The 22,253-nt window shown below is 42.7% G+C and overlaps 1 protein-coding gene across 1 annotated transcript in view; it reads left to right on the top strand.

Annotated features, from left to right (window-relative positions):
- Window positions 1-20,325, top strand: part of zanl (zonadhesin, like) — a 39,894-nt gene extending 19,569 nt beyond the window's left edge. The window contains 35 exon segments of the mRNA XM_055058557.1: window positions 499-695; window positions 979-1,117; window positions 1,754-1,870; window positions 2,153-2,277; window positions 2,914-3,059; window positions 3,253-3,396; window positions 3,612-3,719; window positions 4,703-4,872; window positions 6,923-7,125; window positions 7,437-7,581; window positions 8,512-8,759; window positions 8,887-9,064; window positions 9,165-9,273; window positions 9,466-9,560; window positions 9,897-10,073; window positions 11,619-11,827; window positions 11,913-12,057; window positions 12,148-12,245; window positions 12,948-13,094; window positions 13,197-13,361; window positions 13,451-13,578; window positions 13,743-14,014; window positions 14,097-14,305; window positions 14,757-14,901; window positions 15,035-15,282; window positions 15,365-15,494; window positions 15,581-15,782; window positions 16,884-17,045; window positions 17,125-17,255; window positions 17,350-17,552; window positions 17,643-17,778; window positions 18,183-18,326; window positions 18,527-18,620; window positions 19,584-19,627; window positions 20,090-20,325. Coding sequence (XP_054914532.1) covers window positions 499-695; window positions 979-1,117; window positions 1,754-1,870; window positions 2,153-2,277; window positions 2,914-3,059; window positions 3,253-3,396; window positions 3,612-3,719; window positions 4,703-4,872; window positions 6,923-7,125; window positions 7,437-7,581; window positions 8,512-8,759; window positions 8,887-9,064; window positions 9,165-9,273; window positions 9,466-9,560; window positions 9,897-10,073; window positions 11,619-11,827; window positions 11,913-12,057; window positions 12,148-12,245; window positions 12,948-13,094; window positions 13,197-13,361; window positions 13,451-13,578; window positions 13,743-14,014; window positions 14,097-14,305; window positions 14,757-14,901; window positions 15,035-15,282; window positions 15,365-15,494; window positions 15,581-15,782; window positions 16,884-17,045; window positions 17,125-17,255; window positions 17,350-17,552; window positions 17,643-17,778; window positions 18,183-18,326; window positions 18,527-18,620; window positions 19,584-19,627; window positions 20,090-20,145 — 5,369 coding nt within the window. The 3' untranslated portion in view covers window positions 20,146-20,325.
- Window positions 20,326-22,253: the final 1,928 nt, after the last annotated feature.

The raw sequence follows: 22,253 nt of genomic DNA, 5'->3' as shown, positions 1-22,253 counted from the left end.
GAAGGCTAGTGTGCTTTATAATGCTCAAAATGGACTTCACCACAGATTCCAGCACATGATCTATATGATTAGCAATGATCAATATTTGATAGGTTTTGATATTCAGTGGACACTTTATGCAGTTTGCATTAGACTGCAGGTTTGTAACATGATGGATGTGTTTTAGGGCATTATAGATGCAAATGACTTCATAAAACAATGTATTATCTTTTTTCTTTGTTTCTTGGTTTTAAGGTAATTTACCCATAATTACAACTTCTCTTTCAGCCCTTAGGTTCAACTTTTTCATTTCGGTGGAGTTTTTAGATTCTCTGTCCTAACAGAAAACTGACTTGTTTTCTTCGTAGAGATATTTTGTTCAATCTGAATCGGTAAAATCACCCAGACTTTACATGAACAAAGTTAGCTTAAAATCTGCCTGGCTAACAGCCACTACTTATAAAAAGACAACAACTGATATTCTGCCCCTATAATTGACTTTTGACTGTTTTCTTTTAGCACTGAAATGCCCCCCTAACAGCCACTATGAGCCCTGTGCTGACCCCTGTCAGGAGACGTGCTCTGGAAAACCTTCCTCCTGTGGTGGACCGTGCTCTGAGGCGTGTGTGTGTGATCCTGGTTTTGTGCTAAGTGCTGGCAAGTGTGTCGCAAGTAATACTTGTGGCTGCAATCACACAAATGGCCAGTATTACGAGGTAAATGGAGTTTGGCATAAGAGACCCACAGCTATTTCAATGGACTGTAGTCCACTTCCATTTGTTGACTCAGCTGAATTGAAAACATTGTTCTCAAATAAATTTGTATAGATACGTTTGCTTATCTATAAGTTAGTATAACTTTTTTTTTGTTTCTTATCCAAATGAACAAATTGATCTTAAATGGTCAATTGTTCAGAGTTAAATGGTCAGAGAACACCAACATAGCTGGCAAAATTTTACTGCTTGTCAGATTCACAACTATTTTTTTCATATGTTTCAGCCTGGAGAGGAGTTCTATGTGGACGACTGTAAGCTGAAGTGCAAGTGTAATGCTCCATTTGTTACCTGTGAGGCGTCAGAGTGTCCCCCGATGCACGAGTGCAAAGTGCAGGATGGAGAGCTGGGCTGCTATCCCACCGGTAAATACACACATACACATCATATCATCTGAAGATGGTGAATGGTTTAACCAACAAACCAATCTGCACTCAAACACTCTAGACCAAAAAGAAAATCCATCTCTGTGAATGTGGATAACAGTCAGCAAGACTGCAACACTGTTCTGTAAATTTAATTTAAAAATCACACATAATTCACTGGAAATGATGAAGTTATCTTTGCCATTTGCCAAATTGGTCACCACATATGTGTGGTAGCCATATTGGATTTTGAAGTCCAATTTTCCAGGTCAGAAGTTTGACTTCAGAGTTGATCTTTCGTACCTCCGGCTGAGAACTTGAAAAATCTTGAACATCTTAATAAATAAAAAGGAGCATAAGCAATTCTTGTTGATCTATGGCTTATGTTATTCAAATTTAACTTCAAAATTTGAAAAATTCCTCTCTGGCTGAGTAATGACAGTTAATTAATAGAAACAATAACTTTAAATCTTTCATAAGTGGAGAGTAGCAGGAGAAAGAAGCAGAGTGCTACAGAGCAACTGCTGACGATTGCTCAGCGAAGCCTGACTCTTTCTGACAACAAAGAAAGAATTCATTCATGCTTTGCTGGTTGCTCTAGCTTTGTCTCTTGAGGCTTTTTCCATGCTTGCTCAGGCTCACAGGACTGTGTGGTTTCTGGGGATCCCCACTACAACACGTTTGACAAGAAGTTCTACAGCTTTATGGGAACCTGCACTTACACACTGGCCAGGTCGTGCAATAACAACACAGGTAGGAACGATGCTGCTTCATGTCTACATCATTTAATACTAAACCAAAAGGGTTTAATGCTGTGCTTACACTTTCTGTCTTTGTTTGTAAGATTAGTCAGAACAACTTAAAAAGATATGAATAGATGGTCAGATGAAAATGTGAGCACATGTGTTGCTGCTGCTCCATATTGCTGAATGTATGAGAAATTTCTGCGACTTATTTGTCAGCAGCAATTGTAACATCCAGTAAAATGAGTGAGTGGTGAATGAACCCAGAGTGACCTGAGTGTTACTTGTGCAGGTCCGTGGTTCTCTGTGGAGGCCAAGAATGAGGAGCGGGGAGGGCCAGGCCTGTCCTACCTGAGAAAACTCTACATCACTGTGAACGGAATCACCGTCACCCTGATGAAGTCCAGGAGAACTCTGGTCCGTACTGTAGCTTCCACTCTATTCACTGTTTGCATATTTTTGGGGTTTTTCAACTGAATATTTTGCATCACTGAATCCAAAAATGAAATCAATTTTTTTCAATCAGGTCAGGTTTTTATTCTAATTTGATTGATTGAAAATTGACATTTTTCTGACATTTATCTGTTCATTTCTGTTAATATTTCTCATCCAAAAAAGGTTTTAAAAGAAAAACTTGATTTGTAACAGTGTCTTAATTAAACGTTACAAACTTGGATTTCTGTAAATGCAACAATAAGCACTAAACCAACGTGATTTTAGGATTCAGCTCATCAACATGACCCTTAAGCAGCTGAAAAACCTTGGACAATTTTTTGGCTGTTGACCAGTGTAGTAGCTAATATTTCTCATAGAAAATATCGAAATTGTCATCGCCACACATAAACCATATGTTCTACTTTCTCTGTGTCTGTTTTATTCCTCTGGTTCACTACATTTATTTCTTCAAACCAGTATTTGTTCTTCTTCTTCTTCTGCTACTTTATTTTTATTTTTTCCATGTTTAACTGTGGCAGCTCTTTAAATATAAGCATCCTGCGCTTCTGTTCAGTTCGTTCTTGTTGAACTCATTTTCGACGTCCATCTTTCTTGCAGGTGAACGGTGTGCGCGTGGCTCTCCCTCACTCCCCCTCTCCTCTCGTGTCAATCAGTCTTGCCGGTCAGTACGTCACCTTGGAGACGACCTTTGGTCTCCGGGTCCGTTGGGATGGAAATCATTATGCCCAGATCTCAGTACCAAGGTTGGTGTAAATGTATTTCATAAATTATATGTAAAGTATCTTGTGTTGATCTGCTCAGTAGCTTAGCAGCTGTGTTTCAATAATTCTCTGAAATAAACCAGAAGTTGAAGCATCCCTGGATCAAATTTTGCTTACACATGTGCATTTCATTAAAGATTTCATGGTTTGTGTTCTTCCCTTTGTGTTCATCCAGCTCTTACTATGACCAGATGTGTGGTCTCTGTGGCGACTACGATGGGAACCCAAACAACGACTTCACTAAACCAGACGGCTCCCTGGTAGACAACGTCAATGACTTTGGAAACAGCTGGCAGACGAAAGAGGACGAGGATGAGAGGTGAGCTTAACATTCAACTGATACATTGATCTCGTAATCATAATGTGCTAACGCCATGTGCGCATTGTGAAAAACATGAAATAAAAACATTAAAATAAATCCCCTTTGGCGATTTCAGTTTGTTTCTCAACAGTCTCTTCCTGCTCTAACATGCAGTATATAACATGCTGTTTCCGTTAAGTCCATGCTGATTTTGATGGCTGTTGTTCGTGTAGATGCACCCAAGGCTCAAAGCCGGACCCAGACTGCGACCCCAGCCTGGAGGCTGAGTTGGTGAAACCAGACAAATGTGGCAAAATAACAGATCCTACTGGACCCTTCAGGTGAGACACAAACTTTTTTTTGAATCAGTGATTCAACAGGACAGCTGTACTTTGAGCTGTACAGAGAACACTGAGGATCCTGTTGGTGTGTATCTTTTACCAGATCTTTATGTTCGTGGGAACTCCCTTTCCTCAGCAGCGTTAGCAACTTTCTGTCCGGTTTCGATGCTTTAAATTGCACGTTGCAGATTAAGGGGAAGTTATATGACGGCAATAATCCCGTGAAGGTTTTATGTGCATACAGTTATGTGACATTTTTATGCCTGGCTTTGCAACAACTGAACCTATAAACCTGCACTGATTGGGTGTTTTGTTTTGGAATGGGATCAAATGCTGCTGAAGAATAAAAATCCCATTAAAACATTTATTGCACTGAGGCAGACAGTGCAATAAATGCTTATCATAGAGCATGATAAGCACTGAGGTTTGCTTATCATGCTTCTGATTACATTTATATCTTATTTTGGAACACTGAACCTACTGGCTTCACATATATGCAGATATAGTAGCAGCCACTAGAGGTCACTACATCCTTCCAAATAAAGTAATCAATTCTGGCATCATCAGAGAGAGACACAAGACACAACCAGGAGGCGTGCCATGCCATGCGCACACACGCACACACACATGCACACACACCTCATACCTGTGGCTTGGCTGCAGGAACTAAGTGAGAGTTTCAAACAGACAGAACGTTAGCTCTGGGCCTGACCAATCAGAATCTTTGTTTTTCATTGTGAGCTCATAGATTTAGGTTTTGAATAGTTTGAACAATTCAGATTTACATTTTACAGAATCTTCTTTGAAAACTACTGGATCAGTGTGAAGAACAAAACATGTTTCTGAACTAATCGGTGCTCAGCTCTGTCTCCTCTCCTCTGTGATCTCGTGATCTTACAGAGTTCTATTTTAACAGCTTTTTTGGTGACTGTCCTGAAAATTGTTCTCCTTCAGTCTTCGAAGTGTGTCTTCCTTTTTTTCAGGGACTGCATCGCTGTTGTAGATCCCACGTCGTTCTTCAAAAGTTGCCTTTACGACATGTGCCAGTTCAACGGCCAGGAGCATGTGCTGTGTGACCAGCTGCAGGCTTACACTGACGCATGCCAGAGTGCTGGAGCCACGGTGCACCAGTGGAGATCTCCAGACTTTTGCCGTAGGTTTTCCGAAGAGAGCTGTCGTCTTCTCAGTTCAGAACACAAATCAAATGTTCTGATTAGTGGTGTAGTTCTTACTAAAGAGCTTTGTCTGTTCTATCAACAAATGAGAGCACCACATGTCAAACTTCCCCTTGAAACAAAAGTATTTTGATACATTATTTTTATTTTGAGCTTCTCACTTTCCATATACAAGTTCTCTAAATGAATTCAAACGTCATTAAAATGATATGTGTATAAATATTTCAGATAAACCACTTTTAGTTCTGAGGTAGCACTAAAGCAACAGCGGGAACATTTGTCTGTTTTCATCTAAAAGTCAGTGAGAGTCCTGGCTGGTGTGGTGCCACCGGAGCTGCAGTTTGGTTCTCTCAGTTCTGCAGCTCAAGTATCAGTACATTATTCATTAGGGTTTGTTTTTTTCCTGGCCGACGTTGGTGTTCTGCTGTGAGTCAGCCTGAACTAAAACAGATGTGAGAAGATAAAGGCGAGCGACTGTTAGCTATGTTAGCATCCGAAAATGTACAAATGGTAGGGACACACAATATTGGATTTTTGGTCAATATCCAATATGCCGATATACATTTGGCCGATAACCAATACCAATATTTTTTTTTCCCCTACCTACTTACTGGAACTGTATGGCTTTCTCTTCTGTAGATTTAAGATACCACATTATCTTTGTCGATGTAGCCAGCTACCAAATGCAAATGCTAAAAATGAGGCTGAAAATGAGGCACCATTTTCAATATGCTTTATGACATTTCCTCTCTAAGACAATGACAACACTCAAAAACAATGCACATTTGACATTGTGCATCACTGTCACTGGTTTTCATATAAAAACACCTTTTATATCGGTGAGATTATTTTCACAGAATGGCCGATGTCTGGTATTAAATTTTACAACCAATATTGGCTGATATCAATAACCATACCAATAATATCCCTAAAAAATGGTTTACAAATGTATTTAATTGATATGTGTAGTCCATTGTGCTCACATTTATAGAACCATTACATATGTTTGTTGCATCAGGTCAAGTTAAATAAATTAATAAACTACAGTTTTATCTCTACTGACTCAGAGATTAAGCTAATTTAATCCAGACAGAGGAGTTTCAGTCAGGCATACTGAAGAGTTATGTAAACAGAACAGCTTCTCTTCAGGTTGTTAGCCTTAGCGCTTAAGCCTGAGACTGCAGGGCTTAACACAGGATCAGCTGCAGTGTTGTTTCTGTACACAAATCTGGGCTGAGTTTCTGCTTTTAGAGCTTTGACTGTTCTATCAACAAATGAGAGCATCACATGTCAAACTTCCCCTTGAAACAAAAGTATTTTGATACATTATTTTTTGAGCTTCTCACTTTCCATATACAAGTTCTCTAAATGAATTCAAACGTCATTAAAATGATTTTTAATGAATTCAATCCCAGTTTATGCAGGGATTCGCAGGATCACTTGCAATCACTTCAGATTGCAAGTCATCTGAACTTTCTCTTACGCGTAATAATTGGATGTTTTCAGCATGTTTTGAAGATGCCAGGCAGTAACCAGGCCTGGTTGTGGCCAGTAAATTTAAAGAAATTCATTTTAGTGGATTATGATTTAATAAGGGTTTGGATTATCAGTGTTTCAACTTGTAAATGTAATCACAATTTAATGAAAACTACATTTTGTATTTTCTCTGGTCATATATGTCTGATGCTATATTTGGTTTCAACATCTGACACATTTACTGTAAGTGTGACAAAAGGCAAACCCAGAAGACATATGGGAGGAGTTGGAATACGGAGCTCAAATATTGACTATATTTAAAACAAATATTTTCCATTTTGCTACAGAACAGGTTTGATGTTTCATCATCAAAACATAAGAACTGGGTTATTCTTTATCTGGTTTATTATCCACATGACTTATTGATCGTTTTTCTCTTTTCTGTTTCCTATTTTACCTTTATCCTCCCCTCCCTTCTCTATTCCCTTAATTCTTTAACTTTGCCTCCCCTTTGTCCACCATTTTGTGTGTCCTCTGTGTTTGTCCATACAGCCCTGGCCTGTCCCCCTAACAGCTCATACTCCCTGTGTGTGAGCTCCTGTCCTGAAACATGTCTGGGTGTGGCCGGCCCGCCTGGCTGTGAGGACGTGTGTGTGGAGGGCTGTGAGTGTAACCCGGGCTTCATCCTCAGCGATGACAGATGTGTTGCGTTGAAAGACTGTGGCTGTGTGGACGCCAAGGGGACATACTATCCTGTAAGTGGAACCGGTTTTGAACTGATTTACTATGACTTGTTCCTGCCATGGAATCTTTGTAAAAATAAATAAAATAAATAAATAAATAGCTTGTCAGCTATTCAACTGCTTGGTTAATGTGAGATGAAGGTGCCAACGAGAAGGAAAAGCTCGAAGCTCAGAGCCTTGTGAGAATGGCCTCGAACGATCCTTGTTGGTGCACGTAACACACATTTTGTCTAAAAGTATCAAGATACAAAGTCATTGCAGAATGCTGCTTTTCAAGTTGAAGCAGTAGTAAATCAGTATTTATTTGTCCGTATGGATTTCAGGTGGGAGAGGACTGGTACTTGGAGGGTTGTGAGCAGAAGTGTGAGTGTCGGGCAGGAGGTTTGCTCCAATGTTACAACACCAGCTGCAGACCCGGCACAGAGAGCTGCCAGCTGCATGATGGGCAGTATGAATGCCGACCTCTGGGTAAGTTAAAACCAGTCAAACCAACACGCACTTCAACACGCTATTAAATATGAATGTTGCCTGCGGGAGTTATTGATCTGCAGTTTCCTCGACGTATTTTCTCCAGCCTGTTTTCATGGATGTTATCCTTTGTGAGTCAGGATGGATGCATGAGTCTAGATCAAAGCTGGAAACGTGTTTGTACAATTTACACCATCAAAAAAAGAGGGACTTTTTTCCCTTTATTCTTGGTGAATCTGACTGAGGATGATGCATATTTTTTGGAACTTTACTTTTAAAATACAGTTTAAGTTGTAGCTACAATGTTAGCTCCACACTACCATCATAATGGGTCCCTGGGGGGATCCACCACTGGACAGAATGAAGCTTAAGCACATGCACAACCTGAATGTAGTTCAGGTTAAGGTGCTTCCCTCACTTGCAGTGTACAAAACACATAAACAAAAAAGTTACTTAGTAAATAATTTAAAGACATAGAGTGGATATAGACGTTGCAGAGATTAAAAGTTGTGAGACCTGGAGAACACAGACAGGATGGAAACATTGACTGGATTGAAACACACGATGGGTCAGGAACGCAGCGTCAGCAGAACTCTGGGGAGGCAGAATCATGTGACCTCTTCAGACAGCACAACACATGGAGTTTCTCAGGTCACACTCTGCTTGTTAGGTCACATGGTCGCTAACATGTTGCTTTGTGTTGGTGATGAAAGATAAAGAATTAATGTTTGGGAAATATGGAGCGCGCAAAACCATCAAGGAATCCAACATGCTGGTACCTGTCAGCTGTTTTCTGGATGTTGGTAGTACTGGGTCTATGATATCAATATTCCAATAAGTTGGTCTCTGCTGTCGAGTCACAGTAGCATAGAAAAGCATGGTTTTCAAGGCTGAGTGTCTGAAGGGTCAATTCCAACCTCTCTTTCTCAGGAAATGGTATCTGTTCAGTGTCTGGAGATCCTCACTACACCACCTTTGATAAGGAAACCCACAATTACATGGGTGCTTGCTCCTACACACTAACCAAGCCCTGCAACGAGTCCTCCGGGTTGCCGTACTTCACAGTGGACACCATGAATGAGCACAGAGGGAGTAACAAGAAGGTCTCCTACGTCCGAGCTGTGATCATCAACGTGAACGATGTGACATTCATCCTCGGCGAAGGCCGCAAAGTCCAGGTCTGAACCGCAACTGCAACCGCTGGAAACTGGCAGGATTTGCTTTATTTAACAGTTAATTTCTGTCAAGTGTGAGTAAGAAGCACTGCTTTCTGTGCTGCTTCATGAATGTGACTTTTCTCTTCAGGTCAACGGGACTTTAGTTGTTCCACCCATTACCTCCATCAGTGGGGTTCAAATCTACCTGAGCGGAAAGTTTGTCGTTCTGGAAACATCGTTTGGGCTGAGGGTTCGGTTTGACGGGAATCACCACGCAGACGTCTCCGTTCCAACTTCATACAACGGCCTTCTTTGTGGCATGTGTGGTAAGAAGGGAATTATTCTAGCTTCTTGTCAGAAGGCAAATGGAGAAAGTCTCAAAGTGCATCATTTTGTAAGGAATGAAAATGTTTCTGCTCCTGACAGGAAATTTTAACGGCGAGCCCAAAGACGACAACTTAAAACCAGACAACACAGCAGCTTCTAACACCAACGACCTGGGAGACAGCTGGCAGGTGCCTGACCCACGGCCTGAGTGAGTGATGAGTATTTGACTTTCTGGTCCAGATTTCATTAAACATTCACAAAATACTTCCCTCATATCGTCTGTCTTTGAAGAAGCTGGAATGTCTGCAGCCTGTAGAGAATCTGGTCGTGTCTCCAGGAACATGGAAATCCATCTCCTTCTTCTTTTCTAATGGATACTTTTTTTTTTTTTTTTTTGCAGCTGCACTAATGGTGGAGGAGAGGAGGACTGTGATGAAGATGTGGAGGAAGAGGCCCAGAAGCCCACCAGCTGTGGAATGATCACTGATCCCAATGGTTGGTTCACACACACTAATGCTCACACACCTAAACACATACACACACACACCTACACACGCAGACACACACACACACACACGCACACACACACACGAGGAGTGGTCAGGTGACAAAACAAAAGTTCAAAATATATAATATATTGGACTTCATAGGGTTTTACATAATGTGACTTTAGTCAGCTTTGATATTTCAAGTTCTTGAATCATAAATGTCTTGGAGATGAAAAACGGTCAGAATAATAAAATAATAGTGACCCAGTCTGTCTGGTCTGAGAGTGGAGCAGGATGATGAACCTGATGCTCACCAGCTCTCTGTTTCTCATCTCTTCCTCAGGAATCTTTAAGCCATGCCACTCTGTCGTCCCTCCTGAATCCTTCTTTGACAACTGTGTGTATGACCTGTGTGCCACCGGCGGCCAGACAGTGGCTCTGTGCCAGGCCATAGAGAGCTACGCTGACCTGTGTGCTGCTGCAGGAGTCCCCATCCACTGGAGAGACAACACCTTCTGTCGTAAGTCTGCCTCAGCCTCAGGGTGTACTCTCGACTTATTACTGGTGATTACTGGGACATGATGGGTAGAGATGCTTCTACTGGCTGCCTCTTGAGTTGCCCATTGAATATTCAGTGAAGTTACTGCTATGATTGTTCCTATGACTCCATTTGGCTTGACCGAATTGTTTTTTCAGTGGAAGGGTAGGGCCATGAAGAGGAGAACTATTTTTCATTAAACAAGCCTCTCATATAATCTTCACCAACCAGTACTCTGCTGGTTTTGCCATTATGTCTGCCATCTAATTAGATTGCTATAAACCTCGTTCTTTCCACCAGTTTATAGGGCGTGTACCACACATTGTATTTTGCTGTCAGACGTCTGAAGTATTCTGGAACAACTCTGGCAGTAAAACTTTAAAGGGGATGAACTATAAAAAATAAAAATAAAAAACACACACACACACTTTATTAGAATTGCATCATTTTATAATAATATTCTCATTAAAAACATACCAGGAGTGTTGCCTTTATTCTTTCATGCATGTTTGCAAAATCCTTTAATCTTCCATGGCGACAACTGAGGGGTGCCTAAACGCTTGGTCTCACCTATTTCCACAACGCTCCTCCTCGAAGCCATAGTCCACAGCTGAGCTTCCGCCTCACAGAGCATCCCTCCCCCTCTCAGCTCCTCCAGACTAGTGGCAGCAGCAATTAGCAAACACTTGATGAACTGTGCAGCTGCTGATGTCATCATAGTCCAATGCTCCTAATAATGATTGTAAATGCACAGAAGCACTGTTGTGATGAGCTGAAAGGGGGTCTTTGGAAAGAAATGGGAGCTTCTTAAAGAGACAGAGGACAATTTCAAGGCAGTCAAGTTTCTTTTGAAATATTTTCATGTGCAGCATTTTGATAACACCTGAAGATAACGTATGATTGTGCTATAAAATGGAAAATGTGCCTGAAAAATACGTAGTGCCACCTTTACAGATGTAATAAGTGATGCAAAGTAGAAATCCTGACATCTGAGGACATCAAGAAGACATGAACACGAAGACAACACTGCAGCAAAACCAAAGGAAAAACATCAGGCTGTGTGGAGAGTGTCATATATATGTGACACGTGAATATGAACAGAGATTTTACATCTTAACAATTTCTTTCAGTTGTTTCTTTCAGTCTGTTTCATGTAATAAACAAACTGTGGTAGAAACGAAGCCGTAAAGCCTGGTTCAAACCAGGCAGCTGTTCATTTTGAGCTGTTTTTATTAATTTCCCTCTTGACATGTGCCACTTTAATACCGCAGTGTAGCTAAATGAAAGAGAACACCTGTGAGAGGTTCAAATGAGAGCAAGTCACTTTAGTGGGGACCGAATTTATAACGCAGTCTCTTTCAATGCTCTACTATTGCAAATTAAACGTGTGCATGCATGTGTGTGTGCGGATGCATGTGTGTGTGCGGATGTATGTGTGTGTTTTTGAGTTAAGCTGACGGAGCTCCTGGTTACAGAGATCGTCCCAGTTTCTAAGCGTTGCCTTCTCTGCCTGTCCTCCCCCTGCAGCGCTGAAGTGCCCGGCCGGCAGTCACTATGAGCCGTGTGCCTCCGCCTGCCGTCAGCCCAGCTGCCAGGACCCTGCAGGTCCTGGGGGCTCCTGCAGCCACCCCTGTGTGGAGGGCTGTGTGTGTAACGAGGGCCTGGTTCTCAGCGGAGACAAGTGTGTCCCACTCAGTGAGTGTGGATGTACAGATGAAGATGGGAAATACAGACCGGTGGGTATTAACTGCAAGAAGAGAAAACGTCTGTGACTCTTGGCAGGAGTTGAACGTGTGTGTGTGTGTGTGTGTGTGTGTTCAGGTTGGAGACACCTGGTTCACTGAGACTGACTGCTCAGAGCGCTGTAAGTGTAACGGGAATCTCAACGTCACCTGCGAGCCGTGGCGCTGCAGTCCGGCGCAGGAGTGCAAGGTGGTGGAGGGAGTTCTGGGCTGTCACTCTACAGGTAACCTGGAAACACACTCTCATTCCAGGCATCTGTTCCTGCATCCCAGTGGCTCTGCCACAGTTACATCACTTCCTCTTCTTTCTCCAGGTAAAGGAGTGTGTCATGTCGCTGGAGATCCACATTATTACACTTTTGACGGTGTGATGCACACGTTCATGGGCACCTGCACATACACACTGGTGGAGGTGAGGAATAATCAGCTTCCTGATTCATCCCAGTAGAAAACAGCCTGTTCTCTAGTCGAGACTCACATTAACATTACCAAACTGATTCAGTTCCAAGAATGACAACCATGCAGTCCAAAGTAAATTACTTGGGAAATGAAGGTTTTAATTACACTGGATTACAAAGAAATATTTTTTTGGACGTTCTCTATGTTTTAACTGAATTAGGATTATTTTGCACCACTGAGTCCAAAAATGACATCCATGTTTCTCAGTCAGACAGCAGGTCAGGTTTTTATTCTAATTTTATTTAGAGAAATGTGATCTTCTGACTAAATTAATGACATTTTTGTGACATTATCAGCTCATCACTGTTAATATTTCTCATCCCAAAAGGGTTTTAGGAGAAAGAAAGAATTGTTTTATGACAAAGTGTTAAAAATCCATGTTAAAAACTTGGATTTCTGATTGAATAATAAGCACTGATAAATGTAAACACATGTGAATTGAACATCAGGTCTTCACTGTGTAAAATTCTCCATCTCTTTTCTGTCCTGATGGAAGTTACTACAGAATTTGAAACATGTCTATTTATTGTTTAAGTTGAAAATTACTTTATTAATCCCAATGCTTTTGTGACTCATACGATGAAGCGTTATAGTCTGGGGTCATTTGGAGACAATCAGACATGTTCATTGCATCCATCTTGTCTAAATCCTTCAGGTGTGCAACAGCAGCATGGTAACGCCCTTCAAAGTGGTGGCTAAAAACGAGGAGCGCGGTCAGCCAGAGGCCTCCTACCTCCGCTACGTCAGAGTCTACCTGCCTCACGACACCGTGGTTGAGCTCCAGAAGGGCCGCAGAGTTCTGGTAATGCTGTCTCAAACTCACTGACACGAGCATGAATGATTTAAAGCCAGCAAAAAAAAGAAAACCATATCCAGCGTGTCATTTCGTCGTGTCATGCTTCAGCTGAACGGGCGGCGTGTGCGAACCCCGCTCACCATCGACGCAGCCGGAGCCAAGGTGATAATCAGCGGGTCCTACAGCCTTCTGGACACAAACTTTGGCCTCCAGGTGAAGTTTGATGGAGTCCATCACCTGGAAATCACCATACCTGGAGAATACTTCAACAAGGTAGAGAGAGCATTTTACATATTGTACTCTGTTATTTGTGAGATCTGCATACAGAGCGCTCTCTGAAACTTGGTTTCTAATTTGTCCAGGTGTGTGGCATGTGTGGGAACTACAACCATGACAGCTCTGATGATAACCTGATGCCTGATAAGAGACCAGCCAAGGACGTGATTGAACTGGGCAACAGCTGGAAATCAGATGGAGACAGTGATCCTGGGTAAGCGTCAACAAAATCCGATTAACTGTAACTATCTGAATGGTGCGTAGCGCTCTTTCAGCAAACATAAAAATACATAGCAACTGCACTGTAGGACATTTCTGTGTTTGCGATGCAAAAGGGACATTTAGTAAAGCTGAAGGGGCTTTTCTTTTTGTCTGCAGCTGTCAGCCGGACACGCGACCCGACATCCACCCTAACTGCACCACCGAAGAAGAGAGTCTGTATTCGGCTCAGTGTGCTGAGGTCATCATGTCTGACCGCTTCAAGCCCTGCCACTCTGTAGTGCCGCCCGAGGTCTTCCTTGGCAACTGCATCTACGACATGTGTGAGTACGACGGCATGCAGTCGACGCTGTGTGACAACGTGGAGGCGTACGCCCAGGCCTGCCAGAGCGCTGGCGTCACCATCAGCTGGAGGAACAACACTTTCTGTCGTAAGTTTCTTTCACGCTGATTGAGTCACGGTCCAGCTCAGAGGTCGGTGCTTTACGCTGGGACGCTCCTTGCTCTTCACAGCGCTGCCTTGTCCCACGAACAGCCACTACTCAGACTGCACTCTGCCCTGCCCTCCCACCTGCTCCGACCTCTTCCCCATATTCTGCCACCTTCCACCAACCACCTGTGTGGAAGGCTGTCAGTGCAACGCCGGACACGTCCTCAGTGACGACAAGTGTGTTCCTCTGCATAAATGTGGCTGCGTGGACTCGGACGGAGAGTACCACGATGTGAGTTCTACAGCAAACATCAGCTTACATGTCCAGTCGTACACCGGCAGAGTATTTCAGACGAAAAACTGTTGTTGATTCTATGGAATCCATTTTGTCGTTTACAGAAACAACGAGGGATTTGAGCGCAGAGCTTACGCTAAAAATTCTTACGTCAGTTTGCCTCAAAACTGTCTCATGACAATTATCATCCTGACAAATTCAATCCAGTCTATAATGCACTGCAGTGAGATGAAACAATCACATAAAAATAAGAAAACATTCCTGGAATCATGTTTATGTGATATACTGATCAGCAACTGTCTTTTTAAGGCATTTAGCTCTAAAATTATATTTTGTATGTAGGAGTCAGTAAAAGGAGTCAGACATAAAAAAAAGCCTCGGCTTTTTCTTAACTGTCTCTTGGGGTTCCTGGATAAATATGACTGAGTGTCCGTTTTCTTGTGCGCAGGTGGGAGACTCATGGCTGACAGATAAATGTTCTGAGTCATGCAATTGTAACCTTGGTGGTGGAATCACATGTAAAAGCCACAGCTGTAACGCAAACTCAGTGTGTGCCCTGGACAAATTCGGAGATGTCTACTGCAAGCCCAGCAGTGAGTTCAACACTTAACCATCACACATCCTAGAAATATCAGACATGTGCAGATCAGAGACTCATTGATTCCTGGTAGAAGGCAGTTTAGATTCTGGTTTTAACCGACTCTTTGCCATCGTCGTCCTCTGCAGAGTTTGACCGGTGCAGCATCACCGGAGACCCTCACTACAGGACTTTCGATGGCTTCAGACATCACTTCCAAGGACCTTACACCTACGTCCTGACTCAGGGCCACAATCTCCTGGACTCCCAGGTTCCCCTGCTGGTGAGAGGGAAGAACATCAGACGAGGTGCGAGCAAGAGAGTGTCCGTCCTGGATCAGATGTACGTGGACGTCTATGGCGTCAGCGTCCGTTTCCTGCAGAAGAACGTTGTCCTGGTGAGTTCTGGAGGAAAGTGTGGATCAGCGGGACCTTTTTCTGCTAAGAAAACTAAAAGTCACTGACTCTTATTTCCTGCAGGTGAACGGAGAGCGTGTCACACCTCCTCTCAGTCCGGTCAGGGGCTTGACGATCACAATGAACTCCAAGGAAGTCCAGCTTTCCACAGACTTTGGACTCACAGTACGCTTTGATGGCAAAATCCGTGGAGGTAAAGTATCCACCTCACATACTGACACCTACCTTCAGACTGTGTATCAATGCCGTCTCATCTATTTTCCCTCTTGGTTCCTTCAGAAATTGAGCTCCCCAGCACATACAGGCACTCTGTCAGAGGACTGTGTGGGAACTATGATGGCATCACCGGAAACGAGTACATGAAACCCGATGGGACATTGGTCAGGAGTTTGAATGAGTTTGGAGAAAGCTGGAGAACCAACGACCGAGTTGGTGATGGGCTGGAGATCTCTGAAGTTCAGACGGCCGTTCATGTCCACAGGTAGGAGAACCGCTTGTGTTCAAGTTAGTTGATGAGGATTTTTCTCCTATGTGAACATTCCTCATAGTAAATACTGACGAGTATTTACTCCATGACACTTTGCTCTGCCATAAGAGAGGCTGAGTGACACACATGGCCACAAGGTCATACGTGTGTAGTGAGTAGTTGAAACAACACTAGTGGATCCATTGATATTTGCCACAACAGGAATCGGCAGGTCAGGCTTTTAAAGGAAGGACATCGTCCTGAAAACTGCAATCGGTGCATTTCTAGTAAATCCAAGAAGTCAATGTCATTTCAAATGACAAATTGATATGAGAACAGGGCTCTATAGAGAGGATGGCTATCAGAAAGTTTAGGCTTCATCGCTTTGTTGTCTGTTTTAACAGATTGGTCATCCTGCCACATCTGATGAAGGCTCACCATGTTTTATTAATGTCAGTCTGGAAGAGAAACTTGATGAACAGAAACTGAGCGTTGCAACTGCTTCACTAAGACTCCATGTACTCTTTATTTAATCAGGGATTTTCCACTGAGATACAAAATCCCCTCTTTCAGGGGGTTCTGATCAGGATGCTAACACAGATGGCTGAACGTCACCAGAACGGCTGGACTTAGTGGCATAATGAGGCACAGTAAACCTTCCACAGTAGCAGTGGGACTTGATGAAATTTTTTCATTGAGTTAACAACGTTAGGCAACAGTTTCAATACAAAATCCTTTTTGCCACTAAATTATTGAATAAATAGACGTATGAGGTCAACAACAAATATATGTGTAGTGTTTAATCTGTTCTGAAACCATCAAATTGGGACAAAGTTTTATTCTATCTGTTCATCTTTCCAGAGTTTCAGGAACTCCTGATCATTCATGGAACTTCTTTAGAATCGCTGACATTAGCATTGGAGACGTTTGTGCTGCTGCTACATGTATCACATCACTCCTAGAAAAATCCCAAATAAAGCTCTGCAGTTCACAAAGTGGGCCAGCGTAGGCCTGCAGCAAACACACTGAAATGATTCAAGATTTGCCTTCGTCACAGTTTTTACTGTGTGCCTGAGCAGTCACTCACGTTTAACCCAAACCTCTATCCTTCTGCAGGCGAGAGGTGGAGACAGATCCAGAGTCGGGATTTGAGACGACTGACTGCACCGCGTCTCAACTCAGCGACTACAGCGGCGTGAGAAAGTGCGGAGCCCTGTCAGACCCCCAGGGGCCGTTTGCGGCCTGCCATGACACTGTGGAACCCCAACCCTACCAGGAGTGAGTAATCCTGTGGGCACCAAGGTGGGACCATGTATGAGGTGTTGCTCATTATCAATGTGTGTGTCTGTCCTTCTAGTGACTGTTTGTTTGACCTGTGTGCTGAGGAGGGCAGCGAGGAGCTGCGCTGTGGCAGCTACGAGGCATACGCCACCGCCTGTCAGGAGGCTGGAGTCAGACTGGGAGCCTGGAGGCAGAATCTGAACTGCGGTAAGATTAATGATCCGTAGACATGTGGAAGAGGAGCCTGGCCCCACCGCCAAAAACTCCCTCACAGATCTGACTGTCTGTGTTTGGGCTGCAGCCCTGGCTTGTGGCGCCAACAGCTCCTACTCCCAGTGCATGACGGCGTGTCCATCGTCCTGCGCCGACCTGGCAGCACCCTCTGAATGTGACGTCACTTCCTGTGTGGAAGGGTGCCAGTGTGCCTCTGGTTTCGTCATGAGCGAGGGGATCTGTGTGCCGTACCCACAGTGTGGCTGCACCTTCCTCAGCAGATACTACCCTGTGAGCCGCCCCCCCTCATCACACCCGCCGTGTCCATGTTTGTGCATCTCCATGGATATTTGCTTCATCTTTTCTCTCTCCATCCTGCAGCTGAATGAGAAGTTTGTCACTGAAGACTGCTCCCAGTCGTGCGAGTGTACCAGCAGAGGAGCCGTGTGCCAACCCAAGAGCTGCCAGGAGGGTTATCTCTGCACCATCTTCGAGTTAAAGCGAGACTGCTTCAAAGGTTTGTTCTCCTTTAAGAGAAAAAATACAGAAAAACTGACTGGAAGTTTTGAACTTGCCTCAAAAAGCTGGTGTCTTATTCGGGAGTGCTTGTTAGCTTACTCAAACTTGCATTTATGTAAGCTAAGTTGTGTGCGTAGTTCTGTAGTAGTTTCCGATATGGGCAACCACCCAGGGCGGCATCTTGTCTGGGGGAGGCATGACCTTTAACCCCAGATGTCACTGCAAAAGTCGCATTATTTGCTTTGGCTTATCCACTACATTCGTTTCTGGAACTGGTTTAGCCTGTAGTTTTACTATAATGTGTTAAAGACGAGCAAAATGTCTGCTTCAGTGAACACCTAAGCTGATAATATCACTGCTACTCTTGTATTGGAAGCTCATCCGTGTTCTTCCTTCATGCAGCAAGCCCCTGCCTCAGTTCTCCCTGTGAGAACGGAGGAACATGTGTGGCAGGCAACAACAACAACACATTCGTATGTGAATGTCCAGAAGGCTTCGAAGGCGACGTCTGTGAGATGGAGGTTACTGAGGTTCCCGGAGGGCTGGGTAAGAGCTGCTCAACTTTATCCTCATGAACTCAGTTAACACTGAAGCACCGAAGCTAATGAAAGGATTCCATTTTGTTTTCTACATGTAGCTCAACCAGCGGTTAGCTGTTTATGTTGCTGCTGTGTTTGTTCGGTGTGAGCAGTAGAGTGTAATAGTAGGGCGGTTTCTCATTGCAATGTCTTTGTTGTTTCTTACAGCAACCAAGTGGATAATCCTAATTGCAGTCTTGGCCTCGGCTGTCTTCGTCGTCATTGTGATTACCATTGTGTGTGTGTGCACACGGAAAAACAAGTGAGTCCCAGCAGAGTTCCAGTTCAGACACAACAGACTGGGAGAACAATCGTGTTTTCACAGATTCCCATAAAAACCCCCAGATGTTCTAGATCAGGGGTGTCAAACTCCAGTCCTCGAGGGCCACTGTCCTGCAGTTTTTAGATGTGCCACTGGTACAAATCACAGGAATGAAATGGCTTAATTACCTCCTCCTTGTGAAGGTCAATTCTCCAGAGCCTTGCTAATGACCTAATTATTCTATTCAGGTGGTGCAGCAGAGGCACATCTAAAGGTTGCAGGACACCGGCCCTGGAGGACTGGATGTTGACACCCCTGTTCTAGAATTACTGTCACTATAGTAACATGTCCATGCGTGTTCATTTAAAGGCTCTGATGTGCTGTTTAAAGGGGAAGTATTATGTAAAATCCACTTTTTTGAGCTTTACATCACATTATAATATTATTCCTTATCAGAATAATGCCTGGGATAGTGACCCTGATTTGTTTATACATGTTTGAGAAATCCTTTCATGGCAGCCATTCAGCTGATGTCATTCCACCTCCTCAGAGATGCCCTTCCCTGCAACTCCCCCGCTCAGCTCCTTCAGACTAGCAAGTGGCAATTAGCAGACGCTTGGTAGAGTTCATTTTACAATCTAAGGCTGGTTAAAACGTTGTTAGTTAATAGAGGAGCCGCGTTGTGAAGGCAGAGTTTCAGAAAAAACAGAAAGTTTTGAAGAGGCAGAGGCCCAGCTTCAAGCCGTTAAATCATGAAGTCAAATTTCTTTTAAGTCATGTTTGATAAAGACAGAATTTTAATAACAAATGGAATTAACATAGCTATGGGAATATGTGCCTGAAGAACACACAATATTGCCCCTTTAAATTGTCCCTTTGTCAAACAGAGAACATTTTAAATTATTCACAATTCTATCGTTTCTCATGGGGGAAAAGTCTCATTTCTGCCTTTTCTGTCCGCAGGAATAGCATTTCTGATGACGGAAGTGTCAGCTTGAAATCAACAGGTAAGACTTGCCAATCTGATTAAAAGTTAGACTTACACTGAGCTTTTAATGGGATCACAGTTCTGAAAAACTGAGATCAAAATTAAAACCATTTTAAAATCATTAGTGAGAGATTGAATATTAGAAAAATCTAATCACCTGTCTCTGAGAAGGTCACCAGTTTTGTGGAAAATTTTAGGATTCATTACAGAGACACTTCATGTAACTGCTGATCATTCTGACTTTGTAAAACTCACAACAGAATAGAATAATAGTACTTCTGGTTGTGTGACATGCTTTAAAACAATTGAATTATTTCAAATTAAGTCATTGAAAAACTTACACAATCATAATACAAGATCTAAATGTATTAAATAATTTCAGAAACTTTTCTGGAAGACGCTCATGTAGCTTCAGCTTTAAGTGACTGGTGGTTGTAAATGCTTTCCTTCCTGTGACTTTGCCCTGCGCTTTGTCTTCCAGGTTATTCATACGAACAGATGGATGATGAAAGGAAAGAAAAACTGACCAACATGTGATGACGGCTCACATGTCAACTTCTGCTCTGCTCTGTTCTTCTTTATGTGACAGACACTTTTTAACTTATATTTTTGAACAAACCTTTTTTTGTGTAAAATGTTAATGTTTCCTTAATGAACTTTTTTTTTTAGTTTAAATGTCTGTAATTTGTGAATAAATATGCCTTTGTTGAAGCACAAGCCGAAATGCCTTCTGGTTATTTAAGCACCAATGCTCCTTCTTTGACATTTTCTCTTGTTTTCAGAAATGCCTCAATACGACATACAATACAAGTAGCAAAACAATAAATAAAAACAATCTGGAATCTCCAGTCTATCTTAAAGTGACAGGGAAAAAAAAGAAAAAAAGAAAAACTACCAGGGTCATTAAAGCATTTCCCTGTCTGTGTTGCACAGCTCTCAGAATAGTCTGCTGTGGTTCTTCGTGTTTCACAAGCTGAAGTGAAAGCAGTGGTAAAAGTCTCTGTCCACAAACTACAGAGTCCAGAGGCTTCAAGTGTTCTGCTCAAGCCTCTTCCTTGGCTTCCTCAGAGGCAGAACCTGAAGCGTGGAGGGAGGCGACGGAACCATTCTGCTTGTTGAGACTCAGTACTGAGGCTTAGAGGGAATTCTCACAATTCCAGTTTTTCCTTTTTGAAGTATTATATTTCCTGTTCTTTCCACTACCAGCTCGTTTAAGCACAGAAATGCTTGTCCTCAAGCTGCTTCTGCTGATCCGTTTTACCTCAGAATTGTCTCTCTTCCTGCTCTGGCTGGATTTCATCTGCTCACATTTTCACTAATTATTGTCTTTTGACGGCTCTGAACTGTTAGGATATATTAATCCATCTCAACACATTTTGTGATTTATTTATATATTATTTTTTCTTTTTGTATTCAGTACAACTTGTTTTCCTAATAATCAAAAAAGACAAACATTAACAGATAATTACTAAGAAAAATAAACAGTGACACGCAGATTGTTTTTGCTCTCTTGAGTTGTGAAACACTTTAGATGAAATATGAAACAAACATAATGAGCCACTTTCTGCAGATTGAACAATAAACACTGATAAATGTAAGTACATGTGAATTGAACATTATGTCTTCATTATGTAAAAGTCTCCGTCTCTGTTCTGTCCTGATGGAATCTCTCCTCCTGCTCGTCACCCATTGATCAGATTCTCAGGAAACTGATCCAGATGTGAGAACAATCATGCATTTTGATGCTCATGTTGCTCCATAGTTCAGAAAGTTGACCTGATTGAGCAAAAACCAATGTGATTTTAGGATTCAGCTCATCAACATGACCCGAAAACAGTTAGAAAAACCCTGATAATTTTTTTTTTAGCAAAAATGTACAGTAAGTTCAGTATGCACATTAGGTTTGGTTGATTTTGAGGGAATTTCCACAATAATTCTCATGAAACAGGAGGCACTAATTTGGCAGGAAGGAGATAAAAACTGCATTTATCTCCTTACATGATATTTAGTCAGGAGTCCAGAGGGCCACATAAAAAGCCGGAACGTGCTGGATTTGGCCCACATTCCTTTAGTTTGACACACATGCTCTGAATGAAGAGCAGAGTTCCTTGAGCCTTCTCACCTTACAAGCCTGGTCCAAATTGCCCAGACTTGGATTTCTGTAAGCTCAGTGAAATTCAAAAGGGAGTAGGTGTAGCAGAAGCGAGACCTTTACTCTGCACAGAACAACCTCAGCTTGAACTGTGCTCTACTGACATTCAAAGCCGGAGCTGAAATCACATCATTCAGCCCCGTCTGTGTGGCCGAGCAAAATGTCATCAGTTAGAAAAAAGAAAAAAAGCAAAGACAGTCTGACCCAGCCTGGTTTCTTCCACACTGTTCCTTTAAAAGTATCATTTAAGACAGCTGTTCTGAAAGGCTGTGAGGAAAAGTCAAGCAGCAGAATATGCCGTGTGCTGAGTTGTGTTTCTGTAGCTGGCAGTCTGGGTTGCGTGCAGCTTCTTTGCTGGGTTTCCTGTACGTGCCATGTTGCTTTTCTGCACCGCAACAGAGATAAAACGTGTAATTCTGAAACTGCATAAGCTGTTCATGCGTAACAACTTCCTCTGTGCTGACCACCGAACCCAAATATGTTGAGAAAGAAC

The sequence above is a fragment of the Poeciliopsis prolifica genome, unplaced genomic scaffold (genome assembly GCF_027474105.1).
Source record: "Poeciliopsis prolifica strain line A6 unplaced genomic scaffold, Auburn_PproV2 SCAFFOLD051, whole genome shotgun sequence".
NCBI classification, from domain to species: Eukaryota; Metazoa; Chordata; class Actinopteri; order Cyprinodontiformes; family Poeciliidae; genus Poeciliopsis; species Poeciliopsis prolifica.
The sequence above is the reverse complement of the archived record's forward strand: the minus strand, read 5'-3'. Positions and strand labels throughout refer to the sequence as shown.